Raw genomic sequence first — 26379 nt, 5'->3', positions numbered from 1 at the left:
ATCCCGATGATTGTGTAATAGTGTTTTATCGCTTTGGTTCATTGTTTAGCACTGTTAAGGCTAAGGAAAATCAAACACATGAACTTTCCAAATGATGTTTTCTCATTAAAATAGCGAATTGTACAGTGATTACATAACGTAAACCCTATCATACAAGGGTTAATGGAGTTGACCGGTTTGACTAGTTGACTTTGTTTGACTTTGACTTGACCGAAATTTGATGGTTGTCACATCATCCCCCCGTTAGAGGGAATTTCGTCCCGAAATTTGCATTTTGATTGGGACTTCAAGAGTTTGGAAAAAGATGTGGAAAACTTTTCGTAGTACAAGAAATTGATTATGGTGAGGAACAACCCTCCTGATGTCACATGACGACCTTGGAAATTTCTTATTGTAACTTGAACTGAATCAATTTAAAAGGAGTTTATTGTTTTGGGATGATAGAGTATTCTATGTGTGCTTTTATACTCCCTGTTTTATCCTTGGTATTACCACTATGAATATTTTATAACGTAGTTAGCGAGTTCCATCATTACGAATGTTTCAACAAATTTTGACGAAATTTGCATTATAAGTCCTACAAGTTCTTTTATAGTCGATTGACGTAAACTAGTCGTATATCATTAAGATTGCAAGGGCATTTTGGATGGGTGACCCTGCCTTAAGCCCACAACTAAACAAGGAACAGGGAATGAGGCGGAATCACACATTCTAAGTCCATAGAATCTTAATGATATATGACCATAATGTTTACACTAGCCCTCATAGATTCCAGGGGAATAGTATTATTGGGCTAGAAGTAGGAATTGTAGTTCAAAATAAAATAGTTATAAGACTGCTATCTTCAAACTTGGGCTTTGGCCCCTCCCGATTCCTAATCAGAATGGTCCAATACTCTTGCCCGATCCAAGTCGAGAGTTGATTCATGTGGCTTGAGCTTAGGCTTGGGTCTTAGAGAAAGAGGCAATGCGTCAGGCTGGCTTCACAGAGCTGCAAAAACTCTTCTCTCTCGACAGTGGATAGATAACATGCCTCGGCTCTTCAGGCCCACATTGCCTACTGGGCCAACTCAAATGAACATCCACTTTGTTACCCCACTTGGGTTATAGGCAAGTGTTACCAAGCCCGGTATCAAGAAATCAAAATCGATTCATCCCTATTTGCCCAATTCGCTGCCTATCTCGCCTGCTGTTCGTTTCTCGCTGTCTCGCCAAGTCAGTCGCCTGGTCTTACTCTCGCCAATCGCCATCGCCTAATGCCCAAATCCCTATTCACACTTCACAGAAATCAGGTATGTAATGCCGAGACCCATATCCTGTTCAGCTGTTCTTTCTTTTCTGATTGTAAGATTGTTGATTGTTGGTGTTGGCGTATTGCACTGCTGCTGCTGTTTTCAGTCAATCCGTTGCCTATTTATGCGTTACTACTGTCTTACTGAGTTTCTTTTTTAATTTGGCTGTCATTTGTGATTTGGTGATTTTCCAATTTGATTTATAAGTTATGAACTTATAGATTTGGTTATTGTTAAATGAGTTATTGGTTATTGTTCAAATTTTGATTTTGATTTTTTTTTTGTTAATTTCAGTTTATAATATTTTCGGCCCCCCCCCCTCCCCCAAGTTAATTGTTCAAGCTCCGCTACTGATAGATTCACTGGTAAAAACCCTGAGTTTTTACATAGATGATAAGACTTATTTGGGTTTTGCCGTGTTCCCAAGATTCATGGTTTATAGACTTGAATAGATGCTAGTTCTAGTAATAAAAAGAAATTTAGAATTTAAATGTCGATGTTAGATGCTTGTACTGATATTTAAGGGGTTAAAAAAATAAAGTTTTATTAGTTACTTATAGCGACACTCAAGTCATAATTTGCATGTGTGAAGACTTGGAGTACTTTCTAATGAAAAGTGTGCTACTGGGGAAATTCGAAACTGGTACGTAGCTTCAAAGTCAAGAATATGCAGTAGGCATGTGATGCATTAAATGCATGAGGCACAAAAGTCCTTATTTGCAGCAACATATACGTATATGTGTGTGAATTGAAAAAGAAGGTTACGGCTCAAAGACCATTCATTTCCTCTTTATTTTTTATTTATTACTCCTCCCACTTACCTTATATAAATCATCACAGAAGAAGGTAACGGCTCAAAGACCATTCATTTCCTCTTTATTTGTTATTTATTACTTCTCCCACTTCCCTTATATAAATCATCACAGAATAAGGTTACGGCTCAAAGACCATTCATTTCCTCTTTATTTGTTATTCGTTACTTCTCCCACTTCCCTTATATAAATCAGCACATTCTTACTGCGACTCTTTAACTTCTCCCTCACAAATGGATCCGCCTGCAGATCATCAAAACCCCATAGATGACCTCGATCGGTTTCAGTACTTTGATCATTAGGATCTGTTCAGGTATATATAAATGTCACTCATTACACCATCTTTCGCACAGAAAAGTGATTTTTTTTTATATTGATCAAAACATGGTTTGATTTTTGCAGTGGTGACCTGCTCAACCATCAGGATTTCGAGTTGTCGGAAAAATCGCATGAAGTGCTCGATCAGAATGTTTCCACAGTACTTAACAAAGATCAAAACATCATTTCTAGAAATGAGTTTCATGATTTGGTTCCCCTTAAAGACATAAGCTTATGGGATTGTTGGGAGGATGGTAATTTACCATTGGTTAGTTTCAGTGAAGACTGTAAATCCGGTGGTGAGGCTACAGGTAGTTCTAGTGCTGCCACCACTGATCACGGTGACCGGAAGGTGGAAAATAGATTGAGACCATTGGAGTTTGAAGAGATAGCGAAGTACTTTGAGATGCCGATAATCATGGCAGCAAAGGAACTAGGGATAGGGTCAACATTGTTGAAGAAAAAATGCAGAGAGCTAAACATAAACAGATGGCCTCATTGAAAACTTAAGAGCCTTCAATCCCTCATTCAAAATGCCAAGGTAAACTACGATAATAACCTTCTATACATTACTCATGCATGTATGCATGCACTTGGTAACCAAAGTAGTTTTGGTATTTTCTAAAATTTTAATTATTAGTTTCTTTATAACATAAACATAGGCCCTAGGCATATGCCACATCGAATCAATTGTTTTACTACGATTTCTGATTTATATTTACATAAACTTAACTCATTGTAAATTTTATGAACTCACACGAAAAATATATTGCATCTACCTAAAAAACTAGGAGTTGGGATTAAAGGAGGAGGTAGAGACGTTAGCAGGGCACAAGAAGATGATGGAGAAATTGCCAGGTATGGAATTGACAGAAAGAACAAAGAAGCTTAGGCAAGCTTGCTTCAAAGCTATTTATAAGAAGAGAGGACTTAACAATCCTTAGTCCTTACCTTTTCTTTTAGCCATTTTGTTATAATTAGTGGATTTTAATCTACATTGTATGTGTTTTTCTCTTGATAGATTGATACCCTTTTTAGTTTCATTGTGTTTGTCTATTGATTTTTTTTAATGCAGAAAATTTTGTATAATTTGGGTATTATAGTTTGTATTATGTATTTAGCTATATTCTAGATTGCCGACACGACTACGCTGACGACTCTATACCAGAGGTCTATATAAATAGACTTATGAATTTAGTAGGAATAACTTGATTATAATCTTGTGATTTGTTCCATGTCTGATCCACTCCTAAGATTCACTCGACATGCCCCCAGTTATGTGTAATTAAAATTTTATTAGACTGTTGATCATAATGAGTCTACCCTAAGTCCACAACCAAACAAGGAACATGTCAACTATGAGAAACACGCATATGGACTTGTGAGTTATTTGTAAATTGATTAGGGAAATAAAGTTTTTTTTTTAGACATTGTTGGGTAAAATAATTGTAAAACACTTGTTGGGCCATGGTTAGGAGTGTTGGACACCTTTTGGGCTTTCCATGGTTACTAAATGTGAAACATGTAGCACTTGCGTGGGCCCCCACAAAACTAAGTTTTCACATTTCTTTCCCACTTCTAGGCCCATTAGGGAACTTAATAGTCCAATGAGTTGGCCATTTTGGAGTGTATCCTTTCGGATACGTTTGATAAGGTCGGGTATTTTGATGGCTCAAAAGTAATGTGAATGACGCGCTTTGGCCTATAGGTTTGGGAACTCTCGCCTTTGGTCCCCAGATAAGCAAACTGGTCCCTCGGTTGATTGGGATGTATACGAATGCTTACCTAGTCAGGTCTTTCGGGCTACCGCCACCTCCCCCTTCCAGTTACTACGCGTCCATTACTATGATCCTACCCAACTAGAGTGGATGACTTTGAATTTCCTATGAGCTCTAAGCAATACATATATGTATATACATTTTGTTAAACAACTTGAGTATGTGTGTGATTTTCAAAGAAAGTGGAGAAGATTCACAAGTGTATGCACACATATAAGTGTCAGGAGTAATACGTATGCACATAAGGGAGCAATTAACACACAAAGGTATTCCTAGGATTTTTTAAGTGTGAATTGCATGCAGTTGTGTGTGCATTTTATAAACTAGCATACGAGAGGACCCTAGAGGCTATAGACTAGGTCAAGGCAATTAGCCTAATTCCCTATAGTCAAGGGCTCTGATACCAATCTGTCACACCCCGATCCTTGTCGGAATCGATCGAGGCGTGATATATTGTTCAAAGTCTCATGACAACTATGTTATAATATGATTAGATTCAATTAAGTACTAAGTATGCAAACAAGATCCACAACATACAAATACAAATCCAAATACGAACAACATTTATTACATCAAATTTAAATAGTCTTGTGGATTTCTAAGGCACAACCTATTTTTCATCAACTTCATTCTTCAAATCTGCATCATGGGTAAAAACAAGTCAACTACGAGAGTTGGTGAGTAATCTAATTTTAGTAGAAAAAATTGTGAAGTTGAAACCTTTATAATTGGAAATTTGTTTTCTTTTGAAGTCGGCAAACAATTGTATTTGAGATAACGGTTTATAAATCAAAAATTGATTAATAAATGATAACAACAACAATAAGTCCTCACCCTATATATACATATGTATATATATAAAAATATATATAGGATGGAGCATCTAATCATAATACACACTCAACCACGTGCGATCAATCACCTTAGCGTCCCAAGGCGGGGTGGTCAACCCAATAGCGCTATTATTGTCCATAACGTACCTCAAGAATACGGGCATAGTCATGGAGATTAGACTAAAAATGGTAATGCACTACAAGTACATGTAGCGTAAACAAACAATAGTTATACAATTAATGATTCACGTATAAATGTCCCAATAATGTCTCAATTGTGATAAAACAATAAAATGAAGTTGGAACATATTAGAACCACATAATACACCCCAAAAGTATTGAAAATTATAAAATATGGGGTAGATTACTCACATTAGTCCCAAAACGAAATGCGTGTGTCGTACGATAGACGATTCGGGTCAAAATGGCGTAGAACCTAATATAATTAATAGTTTTGGTTTAGGAACTGCTAAACGAGAATGGAGTATTAATACAAATAATTAGACACATATTCTTATATTAGATGAATTAACAATAATTCATTTTGATTATAATATTAAGGTATTTATTTGTTAAAAGAATTTTAAATTGAATTACTTACTTTGCAGAATTAATTTATATTTTCAATTTAGGTCATATTTTAATAATTTCTTATTAAAATAATAACTTGCCCAATTATAATTATTTACAGATTTTAACAATTATTTATATGAAATAATCATTAAAATGCATTTTTACATGCTTAAATACTTAGGAAAATAGTTTTAAATAGTAATCTGTATTGAAAAATTATGAAATTATTAGGAAATCATTATTTCATACAATATGAATTACTGTAAAATTTGTATATTTTTCTGAACTGTTTTAGTATTTATTTAATATTTTAATGATTAAACAACACACAATTCGGGAAAAATAGTAAATGATTCTCAAAAAATCTGTAAAATTAACCATAGTTTTATAACATGATGTAGAGCTCAGTGTATAAGTTTCAGATATTTGTGACTATGGGAAGTATTTTTTATATATTTCATTATTAATTAATCAATAAAATCATAAATAATAGTAAACAGTAATATAAATGCATGAAACTTCATAAATTATGTTTAATCAATATATTGGTCATCCCAGAATTTTCTCAGAATTTATTGAATGCAAAAAGTATTTTATGTGAATTATGGCCCTACTTTATTGCAATAATTATAGTAATTCAATAAAAATAAGTTATTTTCTGAAAATTTCCAGAACTTCTTATTTTATTGATGGGATTCTGAGAAAAATCAGGTTTATGCATAAAATGAGTTTTAGATATTTTGGTGGATTTAATTTGTTTCTTGTATGAATTTGAAACTTTTAACAACATACCTTGATGAATGCTTCAAGAGGGATGAAGATTTGAGTATAATAGATTGTTCTTGGCTGGAATATGAGTATTTCTTGGATGAATTTCGAGATTGAGAGTGAGAGAAGGAATAGAGTAGGTTTAAGTGATGAAGAGAATAATGTGTTGGGAGAAAAATGAAAGGAAAGTGGATGGGAGGTGTGAGTGGGAGACCATGGGAATAATCTTTTTGCTTTTGGTAGTCTTCATAATTTCCCACTAACACAAGCATCTTTTACATAATGAATATAAGAGTTTTATAAAATTTAAAGTAAAGTTTATAAAAATAGAGTTTTATAAAAGATAGGTTATGATTTGATTATAACAATCTACTTTGCTTTGATGTTTAATTATAGCATTCAAGTTTGATTCTTTTAATTTAATTAGAGCATTATACTTTGATTTGATTTTAATATGGTATCATAATTTAATTTGATTATAGTTATAACGTTGTACTATACTATGTTGCTATTAACGTCAATTTATATCGTAGTGTATGGGTTTTGATCCTATTAGCATCAAGTAATCTTGAGTAGGGTTTGAATGAGATTGAGAGAGGTTTCGTTTGTGATCTTTTTGAGTGTCCGGCTTCGCAACGCAAGGTCCATAGACCCCGTTAAGCCATGATTTAGTGTCCTACACCATCCCGATGATTGTGCAATAGTGTTTTATCGCTTTGGTTCATTGTTTAGCACTGTTAAGGCTAAGGAAAATCAAACACATGAACTTTCCAAATGATGTTTTCTCATTAAAATAGCGAATTGTACAGTGATTACATAACGTAAACCCTATCATACAAGGGTTAATGGAGTTGACCGGTTTGACTAGTTGACTTTGACTTGACCGAAATTTGATGGTTGTCACATACCCAGCCCGAGCTAAGAAAGTGAAGCAGGAAGAGGAGTACCAGAAGTTTCTAGATCATATAAAGGCTCTTCAAATCAACATACCCTTCATTGAAGCTGTCGCACAAATGCCCAAATATGCAAAGTTCCTTAAGGAACTTCTCACTAATAGAAGGAAGATGGAGGAAGTGAAGAAGGTAGTCCTCAATGAGAATTGCTCAGCCGCCATGCTCAACAAACTACCAAAGAAGAAGGGTGACCCGGGGAGCTTAACTTTACCTTGCCAATTTGGCAATTTAGCTACCACTCATGCCTTGGCTGAGTCAGGAGCAAGTGTGAATTTAATGCCTTATTCATTCTTCAAGAAGCTGGATCTCCCGGAACCAAGACCAATTCGTATGGCGATTCATTTAGCTAACAAGACAATCACTTTCCCAAGAGGAATATGTGAAGACTTAGTGGTCAAAGTGGACAAGTTTGTATTCCCCGCTGATTTCATAATTCTAGACATGGAGGCGGATCCTCAAGTCCCAATCATCCTTGGAAGACCCTTCCTCAACACGGCAAGTGCTATAGTAGACATGAGGGACTCGAAGCTCACTTTGCTTGTAGGAGAAGATTCAGTCACATTTGGGGTTGATCAAGCTATGAAGTATGCACGGAATAGTGACGACACGAAATTCTCAATTGACATGCTTGATGAATTATTGGAGGAATGCATAAGTGAAGATTCCAGCAAGTTCACAATTTTTGATGAAGAATTTGATGCAGAAAAAGAATTAATGGACATCGAGAGGCTGCTGGAAGAAGCCGAGTTTGAAGAATTGGTGAGGCAATCTGACACTTCAACTCGCCGAGTAGGGCCGATCTACTCGCCGAGTCCAAGCGAAAAAAAAAAACAGAATTTGTAAAGTCAGCTACCAACTCGCCGAGTCCCTTACCTACACTCGGCGAGTACAGCAAACAGAACCCAAAAACTGAGCTCAAAAAGTTACCAGAACATTTAGAGTATGCCTTCCTTGAAGATGGCCATCAAAAGCCAGTCATTATAGCCTCTGACCTTTCCAACTCTGAAAAGGAAGAACTAGTGCAAGTTTTGAAGAAGCGAAAACGGGCCATAGCATGGAGCATTACCGACATCAAGGGAATAAGTCCCTCTTATTGTTCACACAAGATTAACCTGGAAGAAGGAGCAAAGCCGGTTGCGCAGCACCAAAGAAGACTAAACCCAAATATGCAAGAGGTGGTCAAGAAAGAAGTGGTCAAGCTTTTAGATGCGGGGATTATATATTCCATTTCCGACAGCCCGTGGGTGAGTCCGGTTCAAGTGGTGCCCAAGAAAGGAGGGATGATGGTCATAAACAACGAAAAGAATGAGCTTATTCCGACACGAACGGTAACCGGTTGGAGAGTGTGCATTGATTATCGAAAACTAAACGATGCCACTCGTAAAGACCATTTTCCCTTACCCTTTATTGATCAAATGTTAGAAAGATTATCGGGCCATAGTTATTATTGCTTCCTAGACGGATTTTCGGGTTATTTCCAAATACCCATAGACCCATTGGACCAAGAAAAGACCACATTCACTTGCCTAAGTGGGACTTTTGCTTATCGACGCATGCCCTTTGGGCTATGCAATGCACCCGCGACATTTCAAAGGTGCATGACAGCCATATTCCACGACATGGTGGAAAAATTCATGGAAGTCTTTATGGACGATTTTTCTGTTTTTGGATCTTCCTTCCATGATTGTCTCACAAATCTTGACCTAATGCTTGCTAGGTGTGAAAAGACCGACTTATTCCTTAATTGGGAAAAATGCCACTTTATGGTTAAGGAGGGTATAGTTTTGGGCCACAAGGTTTCCAAATCGGGAATTGAAGTGGATCGGGAAAAGATTGACACCATTGCAAAATTACCTCCACCAACTAATGTGAAGGGTATTAGACGTTTTCTAGGACACGCGGGTTTTTACCGGCGTTTTATCAAAGATTTTTCTAAAATAACTAGACCTCTAACACAATTACTCCTAAAAGATGCACTATTTAATTTTACTAAAGAGTGTTTAGAGGCATTTGAATTTTTAAAGGAAAATTTGACTAATGCCCCGATCATTGTTGCACCAAATTGGAATTTGCCATTTGAAATAATGTGTGATGCTAGTGATTTTGCATTAGGAGCTGTCCTTGGTCAAAGGGTTGATAAGCACTTATGACCCATATATTATGCTAGCAAGACTTTAAATCCAACCCAAGAAAACTACACCACCACGGAAAAGGAATTATTAGTTGTGGTGTACGCTTTTGATAAATTCCGCCCTTATTTAGTTTTATCTAAAACAACTATTTTTACTGACCACTCTGCTATCAAGTATTTGTTTGCCAAACAGGATGCCAAGCGAAGATTGATACGATGGGTTCTACTTCTTCAAGAGTTTGACATAGAGATACGCGACAAAAAGGGAATGGAGAATGTAGCAGCTGACCACTTGTCAAGGCTTGAAAACCCGCGATTGCAAGAAGATAGAGTTGGAGATGATTTTACGGACGAGTATATTATGGTGACTGTGGGAGAAGAACCATGGTTTGCAAATATAGCTAATTACTTAGCTAGAAATTACATCCCAAAAGATCTCACAAGTCAACAAAAGAAGAAATTCTTTTCCGAGATAAAGTATTACTTTTGGGATGAACCATATCTTTTCTGAAGCTGCGCGGATGGAATCATACGAAGATGCGTGTTCGGGAATGAAAGCTGGAAAATATTGGAGCAATGTTATAGCGGGCCCACGGGTGGACATCATGGAGCACATTACACTGCTAAGAAGATCTTTGACATTGGGTTTTACTGGCCCACGATTTTTAAAGATGCAACCCAATTTGTCAAAGAATGTGATGCATGTCAAAGAGCGGGAAACATTTCATCTCGAAATGAAATGCCACAACATAGTATCCAAGTGTGCGAAGTATTTGATGTGTGGGGGATCGATTTCATGGGACCATTTCCCATATCCAAAGGCAACAAATACATATTGGTGGCGGTGGATTATGTATCCAAGTGGGCGGAGGCACAAGCCTTGCCAACTAATGACGGTCGGGTAGTGGTGAGGTTTTTAAAGAAGTTATTTTCAAGATTTGGGGTCCCGAAAGCTCTCATAAGTGACCGAGGCACTCATTTTGCCAATGATCAACTAGAGAAGGTGCTAAGTAAATATGGGGTAACCCATAAATTTTCAACATCCTACCATCCACAAACTAGTGGACAAACCGAAGTGACAAATCGAGCTTTAAAGAGAATCTTGGAGAAATCGGTGGGGAGCAATTGAAAAGAATGGTCGGATAAGCTAGACGATGCACTTTGGGCCTTCCGTACAACTTTCAAAACCCCTATTGGTACTACACCATATAGGTTAGTTTATGGAAAGCAATGTCATTTACCGGTGGAGATAGAGCATAAAGCTTTTTGGGCTTTAAAGATGTGCAACTTCAACATGGAGGAGCTCAAGAACAACTGGTTAATGCAAATGAATGCTCTTAAGGAACTTAGAAATGATGCATACACTAGTTCTTTGATCTATAAAGAGAAAACTAAGAATTGGCATGACAGGAGGATCAAGGAAAATAAAGAATTTCATGAAGGGCAAAAGGTGTTGCTCTTTAATTCAAGGTTAAAACTCTTCTCGGGCAAACTCAAGTCAAGATGGGATGGTCCTTTTCTGGTAAAGAAGGTGTTTCCACATGGTGCTATAGAGCTATTGTCAAAAGATGGCACCCCGTTCAAGGTCAATGGACATAGAGTCAAAAAGTATGAAGAAGGAGTTCCAAGGAATGAAGGCATGGAAGAGTTGATGTTGCTGGAAGGGATTGCAGCCACGTAGAATGGGAGGAGTCCAGCTAATGACTCCTTAAAAAGAAGCGCTTCCGGGAGGCAACCCGAGTTTAGAGTTTGCATTTCTTTTTCCTTTACTTTCTTTTTAATTCCTTAGGATCTTTTTCATTCATCTTCTTCTGGAAATATGTTCTAAATGATTGCTTGAGGGCAAGCAATGCCTAGAGCGTGGGGTGGTGGGTTAAAAAAAATTCAATTTTTGTCAAACTGCAAGCTTTACTCGCCGAGTAGGTACGAGTACTAGGCGAGTGCTTGTCTAAATAACCAAAAAACCGCATAAAAGCATTTGTACTCGGTGAGTAGATCGTTTCTACTTGGCGAGTAGCCAACTTACACAGACGGTATAAAAATCTGAGAAATAAGGGTTTTTACCCATTTTACCCACACACTCGCCGTGTACAGCCTCCTTCAAGCGATTTCTATGATTTTTGGCTTAATCCTCGACTTTCAAGGGAAAAGGTATGATCTTTACACTTAAAAACTCATCAAAGGTTCAAGCTTTATCACTGATTTGCCCCTATTTAGTCTAAATTCGGATTTGGGGGTTTCCTCAAATTCTAGGGTTTTCATTTTACCATGAATTAGGAGTTGTTAGGAGAATTTTCTTTTGGTTTAGTGGTTAATGGACTTAGTACAGCAAACCCCTGTGCAAAATTGGGTGTTTTAAGTGACCCATATGTGTTCGACAGATTCTGGTCCCGATGTTCATCCTACTCGCCGATTAGGACATGAACTCGGCGAGTAGGAGGCTATACAGATCTGTTTTATTCAATTTTAATTAATGGGTGTTGTTTGTTTGTGATTTCTTAATGTTGTCATGCAGGTACCATGTCCAGACGAGGTCATTCTTCAAGAGGGGGAAGCCAAGGGGACATCCCGTGGCTCTCGTTCCGCCAAATGACATCCAAATCGTCTCAAGCCCGTGCCAAAAACAAGTTAGCGGCTTTAAAACAGAAAGAGATTCATTTACCCAATAAAGTGGATAAGGATTGGATGGGGAAAGTTGGTTTGGAAGAAGAGCTAACACCATATTTGGTGAAAGAATGTAATTTGGGGGATTCAACCATCATATGTGATGGTTGGTTACAGCTTTTCAAAATTCAAGAACCGGTCTATGCTGAATTATGTTGGGAGTTTTTTGCTACCATCTCATTCCGAGGTGGTAGTGAGTACTACAATTCCAATGTAGTTTCCTTTTCTCTTGGTGGGGAGCTGCGACAATGCAACATGGCTGAATTTTCATGGAGGCTTGGAATCTATGAGCAAAGCACTATGTTGAATGAAGATTTTGAAGTTTTTTTAGAGAATTGCCACAAAGATCTCCCCGAAGGAGTGGTTGCTTCTACCTGGTGGAATACTATTGCTAACCGGGTGTACATCCCATCTACCGCACAGGAGGGTCACATACGTTCACCGATCCACCGTCTCATTCATCGGTTCATTGCCAGCACGATTAATATGCGAAAGGACTGGGACAAGGTCCCGACCCTTGACATCTTTTATCTTTGGAGTATTATTACTCCCGATGTTTTTTGCAATCTCCCCTATCGCGTAGCCAAGTATCTTGCTGAAGGGGCTGTTAAGGAGAATATGAACTCCAAGATTAATGGAGGGATGTTTGTGACGAGGCTTGCAAGGTCATTTGGGGTATTAGATTTGCAAGAGTCAAGGGCGCTGACGATCATTTATCCCCCTCCGTTCAACACCGCATTATATAGGAGGGCAAGGATTGTGGAAAAGTTTGGTGATTCTTTTTCTATTCCTCATGCGGATGAGCCGGCTATCCCCGAGGAGCCGGGAAGGCGAGTGAGGAAAAGAAGCGAGCGGGTATGGGAAGACCCACCGGTTATTCCGGTGTAAGAAGAGAACGATGGATGGAATCAATTTGAGTACCGGCGCTACTTGGATGATATTGGAAGAGGAGTTAACTATAACAATCAATCATTTGGCTATCTCTTCCAACAAATGAACATCGCACCGAGACCTGGACCCGGCTACCCCCACATCATGAGTTGGGAAGAAAGGATGAGGAAATGCAATGAAGGAGGAGGAAGTGGAGCTGGAGGAGCCGACATGGATGATGAAGAATGAAGAATGTTTCTTTTGTGTTTTTAATTTATTTTCGTGATGTTTGATTTGGAGAACTTGTTAAAGTTGGATGATTTATTTCTTGTTAGGACTTTTGGTTGCTTTCACTTTTGTCTGCATTTTTTTTCAGGATTGGAAGGTTAGGATACATTTAGAAGTCTTATGGGTCAAGGTTCAAGTAAGGAATGTTCAATTGAGAATACGAAGTCTTTTCCATTAAGTTCGAGTCCGTTAGAGTTGGGAATGTAGAGTGCTTTATAACTGAAGTAATTAGAAAAAGAGTCACTGAATTACCCCAATTCAGCACTTCAGTCATGTACTCGGCGAGTGCATGGACAATTACACGACTTCTCTGCAAGTTAGCAACATACTCGCCGAGTACACGACTTACTCGCCGAGTCCATCATCATTTTTTGGATTCCAGAGTTGTTTTGGGCACGTTCGTTGCAGTTTTATCCAACTCTTTCATAGAGAATCATTGTTGGAGGTTTCTAGGAGCTGTATCCTACATATTTGAGTCATTTGCAAGTCTACCACACGCGACATGACACCCAAGACATGGATGAGTTGTTCCCATGTTTAAAGTCATTCAAAGATGGAGCTAAATTGAAGATGATCAGCCTCGCCACTGCTATCCCAGGGGAGTTTGTTCCAATTCCCTCTATACTTTAGTATTTTTTCTTTATCATGCATAGCATGCAATGGGGGCATTGCATGAAATAAGTGTGGGGTATGGGTTTGGTTGAACCTTAGCAAATTTAGAATCCTAATATCATAATTTAGGTCTATTTTTTTAAAAAAAAAAATTGCACTATTGCATACCAAAAATGTTACTTTGGATTTAATTTAGAAAATTTTGGTAAAAAGTAATTAGGATTCCATGTTAGAATTGTGTGGATGATTGTATGAAGACCCAAATGTTTAGTTGAGCCTATATACGTTATAGTGCATTTGTGGCCCCATTATTCTAGTGAAATCATGGGACAAAAACACAACCTCGCTTAGCCCGAAGGATGCAATATGTTTAGCATCGTGTACTTGAAATGTATCCAGGAAAATTGTTATCATTAATCAATAAAGGTTGAAGTTGAGTGCCCCTGCTTAAGCATGTAGGTATTGAGTGAAGAAAAAAGTGAGTTACATAAAAAAAAAGAGAGAATTACAAAAGAAAAGTTGTAAGAATTTTTGGAGCATCAAAGTCAAATATGAAATTAGAAGATCAAAAATTCCAAGAAATTCAAAAAGTTGAAGATACCAAAAACCAAACAACAAAGTGGTGAATTCAAAGAGATCAAAGATCAAATGCCAAAGAAATGAAGAATTCCAAAGAGCTCCAATGTGGTATCATAAATTGTAATTATCTAGATTATGTATGCTTGGGTTACTCAACCAAAAACACCTTGAGGTTAAGAGGTTTTCTGAGGATGGATTCGGAGGGATGCATAAAATAAGCATAGTTCGGGGTGAGTGGGCGAATGTTTATGAGGATTGTGAGTATTTAGAGTATGGGGGGTTATTAGGAATTTTAGACACAAATGTGCGCGTTGCGGTCTTGGCATAATGGCTGGGTTCGACTTGAGTTGTCCTATGTGATTCTAATGTGTTAAAATTCAGTTTTGCTTGGGGCAAGCAAAAGTCAAGTGTGGGGTATTTTGATATGTGCATAATTAATCATATGTTTAACATATATTTGTATTCATTTTTGGCTAATTATATGCATAATATGGAAAAAGGTACTTAATAATGCTTATATTGTGTTTTCAGTCCAAAAGACATGCTTGGAAGCAGAAAGGAAAAAGGAGAAGCAATTAGAGACCAAAGAATGAAGAAAAAGGGAAAACTACACACTTACTCGGCGATTCCACGCATGTACTCGGCGAGTTCATTAGAATGTTCCCGAAAGAAAAGTCGAGATTCCTTACCGAACACGGATTTCACACTAGTACTCGGCGAGTCCACGACCTACTCGCCGAGTAGCCCCTATTTTGTGATAATTATAAATAGTGGGTCTTAATCCGATGGAAGGACTTCTGGAACCTTTGGGGAGAAGCAAGTTGCGATTAAAGAGCCAGAAGAACCCTAGAGAACGAAGATACAACCTAGAATCCAATTCCGAAGAAGATTTGAGGCACATTCTCACTATTCTACTTAATCTATTGTTTCTCAATTATGGTTAGACAATTAGAATTCGTTTTATTGCTGTTAATTACCTCAATCATGAGCTAAAACTCTTAAACTTCTGTTTGGGGATACAAAATTGATATTATGGTTTGATTAATGGTAGGATTAATTAAACATTGGTGATTTTGTTAATTTTAGCTTGTTAAAGAACCTTGTGTGTGAATGATAACTAATTTTCTGTTATTAGGAAGATAATTAAATAGTATGAACATCTTTTAATTATCAACCCCATATGTTTATGTGACCACTTTATCATATGTCTAGGACTCACGAACGTGAAACTAGAATTAATAAGAAAAATTAGGTAAATTCATGTGTGAGCTTGTTTGATGACCATCAGCAAGAGGTTAACTAAAGGACCAATTTAGTTAGATATTACAAGTCTAAATTAACCCGAATAAATAATCTAGTGAATTAAATTAAATTAGACAACTGATCACTGTTTGAGTTAGTTTGTTTTCTAAGGATTATCGTAGCGAACGCAAGGCTAATCACTTGAATCGGTAGCCAATATAAGAATTAATCCATTGCACTATTACCATAATATCAACCATAGGATCAATTGAGTTGAACTAAACAGAAGTCCCTTTTATTATTAAATTTAGTTAAATCTTTGTTTTTCTAGTTCTTAGCCTAAGTAGTATTAGTAAGTTTCTAGTCTTGTAAAACTAGAGAAAACCCATATTTACTATTTAATTTAGATAAAATTAGTCTTTAGTTTTAATTTACCGTTCCCTGAGTTCGACACTCTACATACCCAACTATACCACTAAAAGACAGGTTCACTGCCTTTGTGTGCTTAATTTATTACTCAAAAGTAGGATTAAAACCAGTGCATTTCACACACATCACTAAGGATCTGCTCAGGATCTGCATGATAGAATGCTAGGATAAATGCCTCTATATGCCTACTGTATGAGCTCGTAGACTTGTGCTAGTACTGATCAGTCAGTGTGTGGATGTCATGTATAGTTTATTCTTGTTTCGATTACTCGATGCTTGAATGCTTCTTGCTTTGTGCTTTTAGGAGTTTCCATTAACTTTAGCTAAATAGTATGTGAATATGCTAAGTTACATATTGTTGAGACTAAATAATTTTAGAAGGTTAGGTTATAACTCTATTGGGCAACTCTTGTTTGAGTCCAACCGTTGTAGTGTGAGACCTTTCATTCGAAGAATTATCTAGTGTCGGTGATATGTAATTGTATTCGTGAGCTAGTTAGAGGATGTTAGGGGGAGTTCCTTCTGTAGCTGATGGCGGGGAGTAGTGTAGTGGTTACCCTAGGAAAACCTAGGAAGAGATTTAGTGTTAGGAGCCTTGTCTTGTTGAGGATTATATGTGTGGATAAGGAGGTGACTTGGGGGATTCAAAGTGATCCTTGAGGAAAGTACAGATAGATGTGAAAGGTAGTATAGGCTTGTACTACTAAAAGCATAGGATACATACTCGATTCAAGGAGAGTTGTGATGATACCAAGAAGCTTGTAGAGTATGGAATCTCGCAATGATTATTTATGTATGTTTAAATGGTTTGAAATATACATTTTTAGTATGGTGGTTACTTGAGGAAGACCTTGTAGTGGTTCTGGTGCTGGTGAGGGTTCATGCTTGGGTTCTAGAGCCGGGGAGTTGGATGATCAGATGCAGGAATTCAATCGTCAAAGATTACCGGCAGCATACTCGAGCAGACTTCTGTGATCTTCAGTACGAACAAGGAGGGTATCATGGAGGTATTAGAAGAGCACTTGGGCTCATTCTATTCTGAGATGGTAGCGATGATGGGAGCTCGCACTTTGACTTTCCGTAAGTCCCGTGCATGTGGGGCCCCGAAGTTCATCAAGAAGAAGGACCTGATCGCAAGCAGGTGTTGATTAGCGGATATCGCTAACGCATTCCGCAATAGCAGTTGTCCCGATGGGGCAAAGGTCAAACTTGCTTCCTGTCTTCTGAAAGATAGAGCCCGAGAATGGTGGGAGGAGGTAGGACATGCCCTGGGAGGCGAGTCGATTGAGTCCATGACATGGGTGGCGCGAGAGTTTCAGGATCTCCGCCAAACTACTGAGACGGTGGTTGAGATCATTGCTACATTCTGCGAGAGGGCGTTGTTGGTTCCACAACATGTGGAGGACGAGGAGATGAAGAAGGCAAGATACCATGAGATGTTGCCGAGGGATATCCAGCACTTTGTGAGCCGATCCAATTGCAGGACACTAGATGATATTATAGCGAGGGCCAGAGAGAGAGAGAGATTGATTTGGAGATGCAAAGGAAGAGGAAGTTGGATGAGCTGCAGGGTTCATAGGGTTCGGGCAAGAGGCCCAAGGCCTTTAATTCGAGATCGAGAGGCCAGTAGGGTTGGAGTCCTTATGGCAAGTGCGAAAAGACGAACAATGGAGGGTGCAGGGTAGGTGGTTCCGGCTGCTTCAAGTATTGCATGACGGGACATACTAGCAGGGATTGTACTGCTACCACCCCCATCACCCATACATCTGACCTGATTTGCTTCCGTTGCAATCAGAGTGGGAATAAGAAGGCCAATTTACCGAGTTAGGAAACAGCGGGACCAGTGGTAACACCTGCTCCAGCGACTCTATGGATAATTGATGGCTGTCAGGGCAAGGCGGATGCGCCCGTTGCGAGGAGCAGGGCTTTTCAACTGACAGTCGAGGAGGCTCGCGCAACATCTAATGTTATGAAGGGTTTGTATCTTCTCCTTATCTCTTTATCTATGTTGATTTTCCTCTTATATTTGTGTGTTTTGTTTTAGGATCGTTACTTGTGAACGATATCTCTGCCTTGGTATTATTTGATTCAGGGCTACCCGATATTTTGTATCTCTTGCGCTCAGCAAGAGGTTTGATGTGACAACCCGAGAGATTTGGAACAAGCAAGGTCTAGATGGAAGCCTTGTGCAAGTGAATTCACAATGTAACCTTGTTACAATAAAACTTCGAAAGCCATAAGAACATTAGTGGCATGTGTATGTATACAAGTTCATATATATATATATATATATATATATATATATATATATATATATATATATATATATATATATATACCCGGGAAATCATATTTGTGAGAACCTCTTGAAAGTAAACAAATTTTAACAAATCAAGACTAGTCAAACTGTGGAATAGAAATCATAAACTTAGAACATGGTTTTATAATATTTAGCCTAGTACCCCACCCACCCTAAAACACTCCCAAACAGAAATCAACACCCTAGGATACCCCTTGACCGAAATCACAAGCTAGGAAAAACACTAAGGCCGAAAACTCATACCATTAGTCCATTAAGGTCGAAAACCCGAAGGGTGAGTCCATTAAGACCGAAATCACATAAGTGGGAGGAGTTAGGACCGAAATCACTTAGGAAATGAAGTGATTTCGGTCATGAATGGCCGAAAACTCCAAGTGGTCATCCTAGAGTAACTCCAGTAACGTACAAAGGATTAGATTTGATATGATGTTCCACCACTTTCCCATGCAAGCTTTAACAGTATCCCACGTAGATATCCAACCAATACCCATGATAATGTCCATCAGATTTCCAAGAAAATATCAAATCATTCATACTCCTTTCATTTAAACGAGATCATCACCACCAAACCCCCCATTTCTTCATTCCATATCCAGTTAACCTCTCCTTTCTCTCGAGAATTAAATCCAAGCTATAAGGGAGCTTAAATCTTCAAGTTCATTCCTAGAGTTTGGTAAGCCTTTCGTGATCCACTAAGTGTTCCCATACATATTTATGTTAGTTTCATATCATTTACACATATTATTATGTGTTAAACCTTTAGGAAACTAATAATTTCCAAGGAAGTTCATCAACTCCATTCAAAGGTGTAGGCTTGAGATGTTCACACTATCATCTCAATCAAACCTCAAATCCTTTCAAGGTGAGTTCATACCCCCACATTTTCAATCCGTTTTCATGTTTTTAGGGGGGGGGGGGATACAAGTAAAACTTTGTTTATCCCACAAATAATTTCATGCTTTCATCTTTATGTTAAAGATAAAATATTATTTGCATAAGTTATGGTTTATACTAGTTTTTGGTATAAATATTTGTGATATACATATTGTTAAAACAAACATAATCTATGTTATAAAATCATAAGAAAATTTATGATTGTAAAACTTCATTGTTTTTGGAAACGTTTTCCAAAAGTTAGCTTTTCTAGCAAAAATAATTACATTATAGACATTTACTAATTTGGTGGGTTTTAACCCAAAAATATTATGTTTTAATATTTTAATACTCGACAAGAATACACATCTATATTTATAAAAGATTATATAAATAGTTTCAAACAAACAAGATAAACTATAATTGGTATAGTTTGGAAGTCACTAACCACACCTACATTTTTGAAGATACATAAAATTGTTCAAAGATATACTTATTTTGTTTTACAAGAAAAAGGAGTCGTAGTTCACGTAAATCATTTAATGCTCTTTTCAGACATTCACTTCACCGTACCTACCTGACGTACACCTTAAGTCCTGCATTATAACCAGAGTCTCCTGGAGGGAGAGCGAGACTGTTGTGTATAGATCTATATGGGATTGATAACCCCACACCTCAGCTGTTCGCTACAGTTAGACCGGCTAGCCTAGGGTGACAAATGTCTTACAAGCTCCGGCGCCTGAAGAACGTCGTTCAGGCATATTAGTCATATTATCATGGTTATAATAACTCACATAGGGATTAACGATACTATCTCGGTTTACGGGAAGCTTACACTTCATTAGTTTTTTTCTAAACAGATATAACTACATACTATTGTTCAGTACAACAATACTCATACATTTTGGTCTTAGGGTTTAAGACTACAGTTCATACATAAGAAAATATTGGATTTTCTTAAACATACACTATCACTCTACAAGGAAAGTATACGAAGGAAATATATACATTTATAGTTCATACATAAGAAAATATTGGATTTTCCGAAAACATACACTATCACCGTACAAGGAAAATTTACAAAGGAAATACATACACCTACAGTTCATTTTAAATAAAATATCGGATTTTCTAGAAGTATACAAAAATCATTTTTCTCGAAGACGTTACAAATCCTTTTCATACAAAATGCTTATGAAATCACCAACGTAATCATTAACACTTTTCAAAAGCACTTGTATTCTCAGGGAATCAGTAGACAGGTGTTCACCACACCTTGAGGCCCGGCATCACTGCATTATGTTTTCTACTTTTGTTATTCATAATTAACTTTTGAGCAAAACAAAGTTGTAAACGATGTAAACTTGTATTATCAATGTATGAATGTTTGGGTTGATATCTTTCATTACTATTCAATTGTTATGATACTGTACATGAAGTCACTCCATCCGCCCCAAGACGTTTCCGCCGTTCTGGTTTGGGGGTGTGACAGATTGGTATCAGAGCCAGGTTTATACTGAACTAGTATATCAAACCATACAAGATATACAAATATAAATACAATGGGGCTAAAACACTATGACTACAAATATACTATCAAAAATATAATAATATTTTAAGTAAAGTATAAGTACATACAATTTAGGGCAGTTTCATAACGAGGGCTTAATAAAAGTAGTATGATGAGTTGAAAACTACGGGTAGGCCGCGGGATATGTAATTAGACGTTGAATAAATATAGCCTGATCAACTATATTTATCCGAGGTGTAGCTAGCATATGCTTGGAAATAGTTCGTAGTAAACGACGAGCCTACACTTACCAACACTAAGATACCCAGAACCAAACGCAACATTTAAAATACTATAGGAGTATTTTAGGATACTGTAGAACCCCACACTTAAACCTTCTACGTGTTTCCCATACCTCTATTCTCGCACAAACAATATGGCTGAGTTTCACAACGAAGACCCCCACTACCCTGCCATGGTAGCCAACGTATGGATCGAGGAGGAGCCAGAAGAGGTTCATGAGGAGAACCCAGAAGTGGGTCCTGAAGAATACCAAGAGGTGGATTACGAGGGGGAGGATTCTGATGAAGAGCCAGATGAGGCTGAAGGCGCTGGAGAGATCCTTAGCGAGCCTTACCCTATCGAAAACGGACAAGAGACCCTTTCACCTCCTTCCATCCAGGTAGGTAAAACACCCAATAGAGGTCCTCTCTGGATAAACATACCTAGTAAGAAAGTAATGCCCATCCGAGGGCAAGCTTCGTTGCTGACATCTACCTTGTCCAGGATGCACCTCCACGAGGGGCAACCCAATAGCATGCCTGGACTAGAGGAGACGGTCGACGATCCGCATTAGGCATGCACCCAGTACACCATACTCCTAAATCCAACACCCTCAGGAATCAAGCACTGCCTCCAATTATACCAAAATTGGCCCATCTAGACACTCAGGTTCAGGCTTTCCATCATGAAGTAATGGAGATTGGAGGTGAAGCCCGGAATGCGACAATGCAAATCTGACGCCTCCGCAAAGAATAAGAACACCATTCAGGAGTGATACTGAACCAGCAAGCAGAGCAGGAGGATATTACGAACCGTCTACACTCTTTAGAGGAGGAAGTGGCCACCATGAGGCAACATATCATTGCAGTTGAGGCTGGGCAACCTTCGTAGAACAGAGAGCGGAGGAGGCCACTCGCGAAATGAGTGAAATGGCTAGACACCTTACGCGCCATTTTGGCATATGATAGACTAGGATAGCCAAGTGAGCTAGTGACTACACTACTCGCACTATGTCCTAGGTTTATTATGTCTTTCATCACAACTAGTAGTAGTAAATCAAGAGAGGTACGCCCTACAAGAACCCATGTAATTCGAATCAACTAGTTGTATTGATAGCTATATTCTATTTTGATAAACTTAACATTCGTACAATACCTACTACTACTTATCACCATAAGTACATTCTAATGATGTGATCGAAACACTTGAGAATCATACAACAAAACATGTAAATTTACATGCGTACATACATAAATACATACATAAATATAGATGAGATACAACTAGCAACTACCATAGTTACTTACGAACCTGTTTCGTGCCATACAACATAATCATGCCACAACAGGAAAGTAACCAGCCTACCGGCGAAACACCAGTCCTACAAATGGATCTCACTACATTTCAAGCCACCATAACAGCCGTTGTGACAGCCGTCATGGCACAACTTAACACTATCAACGCAAGCGGAAACGGGAGTGGTACCAGTAGTACCAACCCCGGTAGCAATCAAGGACACCAACAGGTGTGTTCCTGCAAGGACATCCTAAATCACAAACCTAAGAACCCCCGTGGCAAAGGAGAGGTACTACCCAAGAAACGAAAGTTTCAGACCAAGAGAAAGGGGCGTCCGACTCAAGGATCTGCCAAAAGACAACAAACTGTAGTAGTTCACGCTGCTACTGTTCGTACTGTTGTTCCAACTTCTCCAGCACCCCCCAATCGATATGCTGGAAACCTTCCAAAATGTAACAACTGAAATTTCCATCACACCGGAGTTTCTCGAGAAATGTACTGCAAAAACTGCAATAGGAGGAGGCACACTGCTCGCTTCTGTAGAACACCGGCACAACCAATCACCCGAATACCCAACAATGGAGTAAGCTCGACTTGTTACGAGTGTTGTGAATTGGGCACTTCAAGAGAGATTGTCCAAGAGCAAGGAATGTTGGTGGTGACGGAAAAGTACTGATGATCACCACAGAAGAGACTCTCTCGTAAACACTAGTGCATATCGGTACGTTTCCAAACAACAAAATTCAAGCCTCAGAATTTCCACTAAAACTAGTGCCCATTTAGAGTTTATCGACCATAGACCTTGAAACGCGACAAATCGTCGTTCTAAATTATCCCCTCACCCGAATAAATCACATCATTCATATAAAAACTAAGGACTCTTACGGGTGATTTATGGTGGCTGGTGTAAACATGAGGGTCATATATAATTAAGATTCTACAGATTTAGAATATGTGATTCTGCCATACTTCCTATTCCTTGTTTGGTTGTGGACTTGGGGCAGAGTCACACATTCGATTCTCTTTTCGATCTTAATCATATACGACTAGTTTACACTAAACTATTATAGAGAGACCTAGTAGGAAGCATACTAAGAAATTTCATCAGTATTTATCCAAGCACTCGTACTGCTAGTACTCACTAATTACGGTACAAAACATTTTCAGTAGTTATAACAAGGATAAAACTGGAAATTAAAGACATATACAAAGAATACACTATCGTTGTAAACAATCATCTCCCTTTCAAATCGACTTAACACCGACTACAATAAGGAGTTCCAACATCGTCATTTGATGTGGATCGGCTTGGTCCTCACCCTACCATTTTCATGTGCTACGAAGAGACCTTTTGCCTTAACCGACCGACTTACAAAACCCTTTCAACCTATAACGACAAATCCCCGAATCATCCCTAGCATCTAGACTCATAAGTACCTATGTAGGAGGTACCACACTCTTTCCTAGCCACAATAGAAATAGGAAACAAGAAGCAAAAGACATCAAGGGTATCCTAGAGGTTTATAACCTCCCCGAGGTGTTCCCAGAAGTTCTTTCAGAAATACCACCCATGTGCCAATTTGAGTTCGGAATCAACTCGACTCTTTGAGCCATTCCCGTAGCCAAAACCCACTACCACTTAGCACCAACACAAAAACAGATATTGTCCGGTCAATGGAACGACCTAGTAAGTACGTAAATTATTAGACCGAGCCTCTAACATCAGAAAGCACCCGTCCGACTCATAAGGAGGAAGGTGACTTGTCCATAGAACTGTTGACTACCAAGATTCAAACAAACCCCATCATTAAGGATTGATATCCCCTATTTCGAAACAACGACCTATTCGACCAACTTCAAGGAACAAGCAAAGGTCGACATACCCCCCCAAGCTTGAATTTCGTAGGAAGAAACTCCCAAGACAGCCTAAGATTCATAAGGCCAACTGCACCACACGCAACCTTAAGCTTAGTAACAATAGTTTTCATCTTAAGGTCTAGAGACACTACCCTTAGGGCGTCAAGTACACAAACTTCATTAGACCATTCGAGATCCTCGTCGGGATCGACCCAATGGCCCGCAGACTTCGGTTACCACAAGAACTCAGCATCATACATCCCACATTTTATGTGTCCAACCCTAAGAAGTTCCTGACCGCTGAAACTCTTGTAGTCCCTATCGATAAAGTCAAGGTAAACAAGAAACTACACCCCAACGGGGAGCATGCGGGCATCATGGACAGGGAAACCCAAAAGAACACAGTCAAATACCCATAGCGAAGGTCCGCCGGAACACCGAGGTAGGACCTAAATTCCCTTAGGAACAAAGAGACCAGACGAAACAGAGATACCCACAACATTTTCTCCTAGTTGCAAGAGCCGTCCAATATGCTAATTTCGGGACGAAATTCCCTCTAACGGGGGGATGATGTGAAAACCCGAGAGATTTGGAACAGGCAAGATCTAGATTGATGGGTTCTGAGCATTCTAACACTTCTAAGGTGTAAATGCAACCCTAAATACCTTGGATCTATGTTTTCTTTATTATACATGCAAGCTTTCATTTTCCAAGGTATTACCCTAACTAGCATACAAAGCTTTAATACTTGGGTTATAAAACAAGTTAGATAACATACCTTTTGTTGTAGCTTGTTGCCCTTTATGTATTTGGCCTTTAAGAACTTAGCACCAATAGTGTGAATGCCTCAAATGGAATCACAACACATCTAGGACAAAGGATGACATTTTGAGAGAGAATCTTGAACCTAAAATCGTCCATGAACTCCAAGAACTAGTAGTCCACGATTTTGGCTATGGGGTCACATATTTATATGTAGGATTCCAAAGGTCATGGGTTAACCCTAATCCATACCCATGGGTTTATGATCCATGGTTCATATGGCCCAACTCTTTATGAATCCATACATAAACTTTGTCCAACATGGATCATAAGCCCAACATATAAATATAACTAATTTACACAATTAGTCCCCATTTATTTAACTAGTATCTTTTGATCACTAAATTAATTCCAAACTAATTCTTGATCAATACTAATTAAATTATATGATTTCATATTAATATATTAGAACTTATAATATATTAATAAACCATAAATAACCTCTTCTCAAAAGTTCATCCTACCAATTTGTCCTGATGATATGCAACCCAAATGGACCATGCTACTCTCGGGTCAAGTACATACCAATTATAGTTATGGGCTTAGACACCTAATCCAACAGTCTCCCACTTGGATAAGTCTAATAACTATTATTGCAAGTACGACTCCAAAATCCCGACTAGCAATCGTAGCTCTTAAAAGCCGCCGTCGAACTCTGACCTAGTCAATGACGCGTCCATTAGATAAGGGATCATATATTCCTCCATTCTACAAGATAGCATATGGACTGAAACATGGATTATGATCATTCTCTCTGTCCACCTGTTGTTTCCCGATTTGCGATTTATGACGACCGCCTAACTGAACAAATCAAATCAGTCCAGGCCCGGCCGAGCACTTAGTGTTGTCATCCCTAAATCATCGAGGGGCCCACAGATATCACTTTATCCCTCCAAGGGTAAAAGGAATGGATAACCTTCGACTCAAATGCTTGCTTGTACTTACTCATCAAATCACACACAACGATATGTTTTATAACACCAAGTTACTGGTGCGTTTACATATTTTAATGTGCAACCGACTTGTAACTACAACTCACATGTCTTGGTTTCAAGAATATAAGATATTATCGTCTCATGATCACTCGTGATAAAATCCATGAAGTGATACAAATGAGCGTGGGTTTAATCCAATACTCGAATATTATTCTAGGAGCACTCATGAACACTGCAGCTATGTCCTAGACAAACTACAGGCCATTCATGACAGTCTTGCCTCAATACCTACTTCCAAAGTATGATCGACTGTGGATGGTTTGAATAATCTAGTTATTCGGGA

General features: G+C 38.4%; 1 protein-coding gene across 1 annotated transcript; it reads left to right on the top strand.

Annotated features, from left to right (window-relative positions):
• The first annotated feature begins 10736 nt into the window (after positions 1–10736).
• LOC145105745 (uncharacterized) lies at positions 10737–11138 on the top strand. The gene has a single exon (XM_079042823.1). It carries the CDS (start codon positions 10737–10739, stop codon positions 11136–11138), a length of 402 nt encoding a protein of 133 aa, XP_078898949.1.
• Positions 11139–26379: the final 15241 nt, after the last annotated feature.

Source organism: Lactuca virosa, chromosome 4, assembly GCF_052849685.1.
Source record: "Lactuca virosa cultivar CGN04683 chromosome 4, Lactuca_virosa_CGN04683_v6, whole genome shotgun sequence".
Taxonomy (NCBI): Eukaryota; Viridiplantae; Streptophyta; class Magnoliopsida; order Asterales; family Asteraceae; genus Lactuca; species Lactuca virosa.
Note: the sequence above shows the minus strand (reverse complement) of the source record. Positions and strands in the feature narration are given on the sequence as shown.

What these genes read in the sequence shown, in the direction of transcription:
- LOC145105745 (XM_079042823.1), top strand. Translation starts at nt 10,737, where the DNA reads ATGTGCAACTTCAACATGGAGGAGCTCAAGAACAACTGGTTAATGCAA.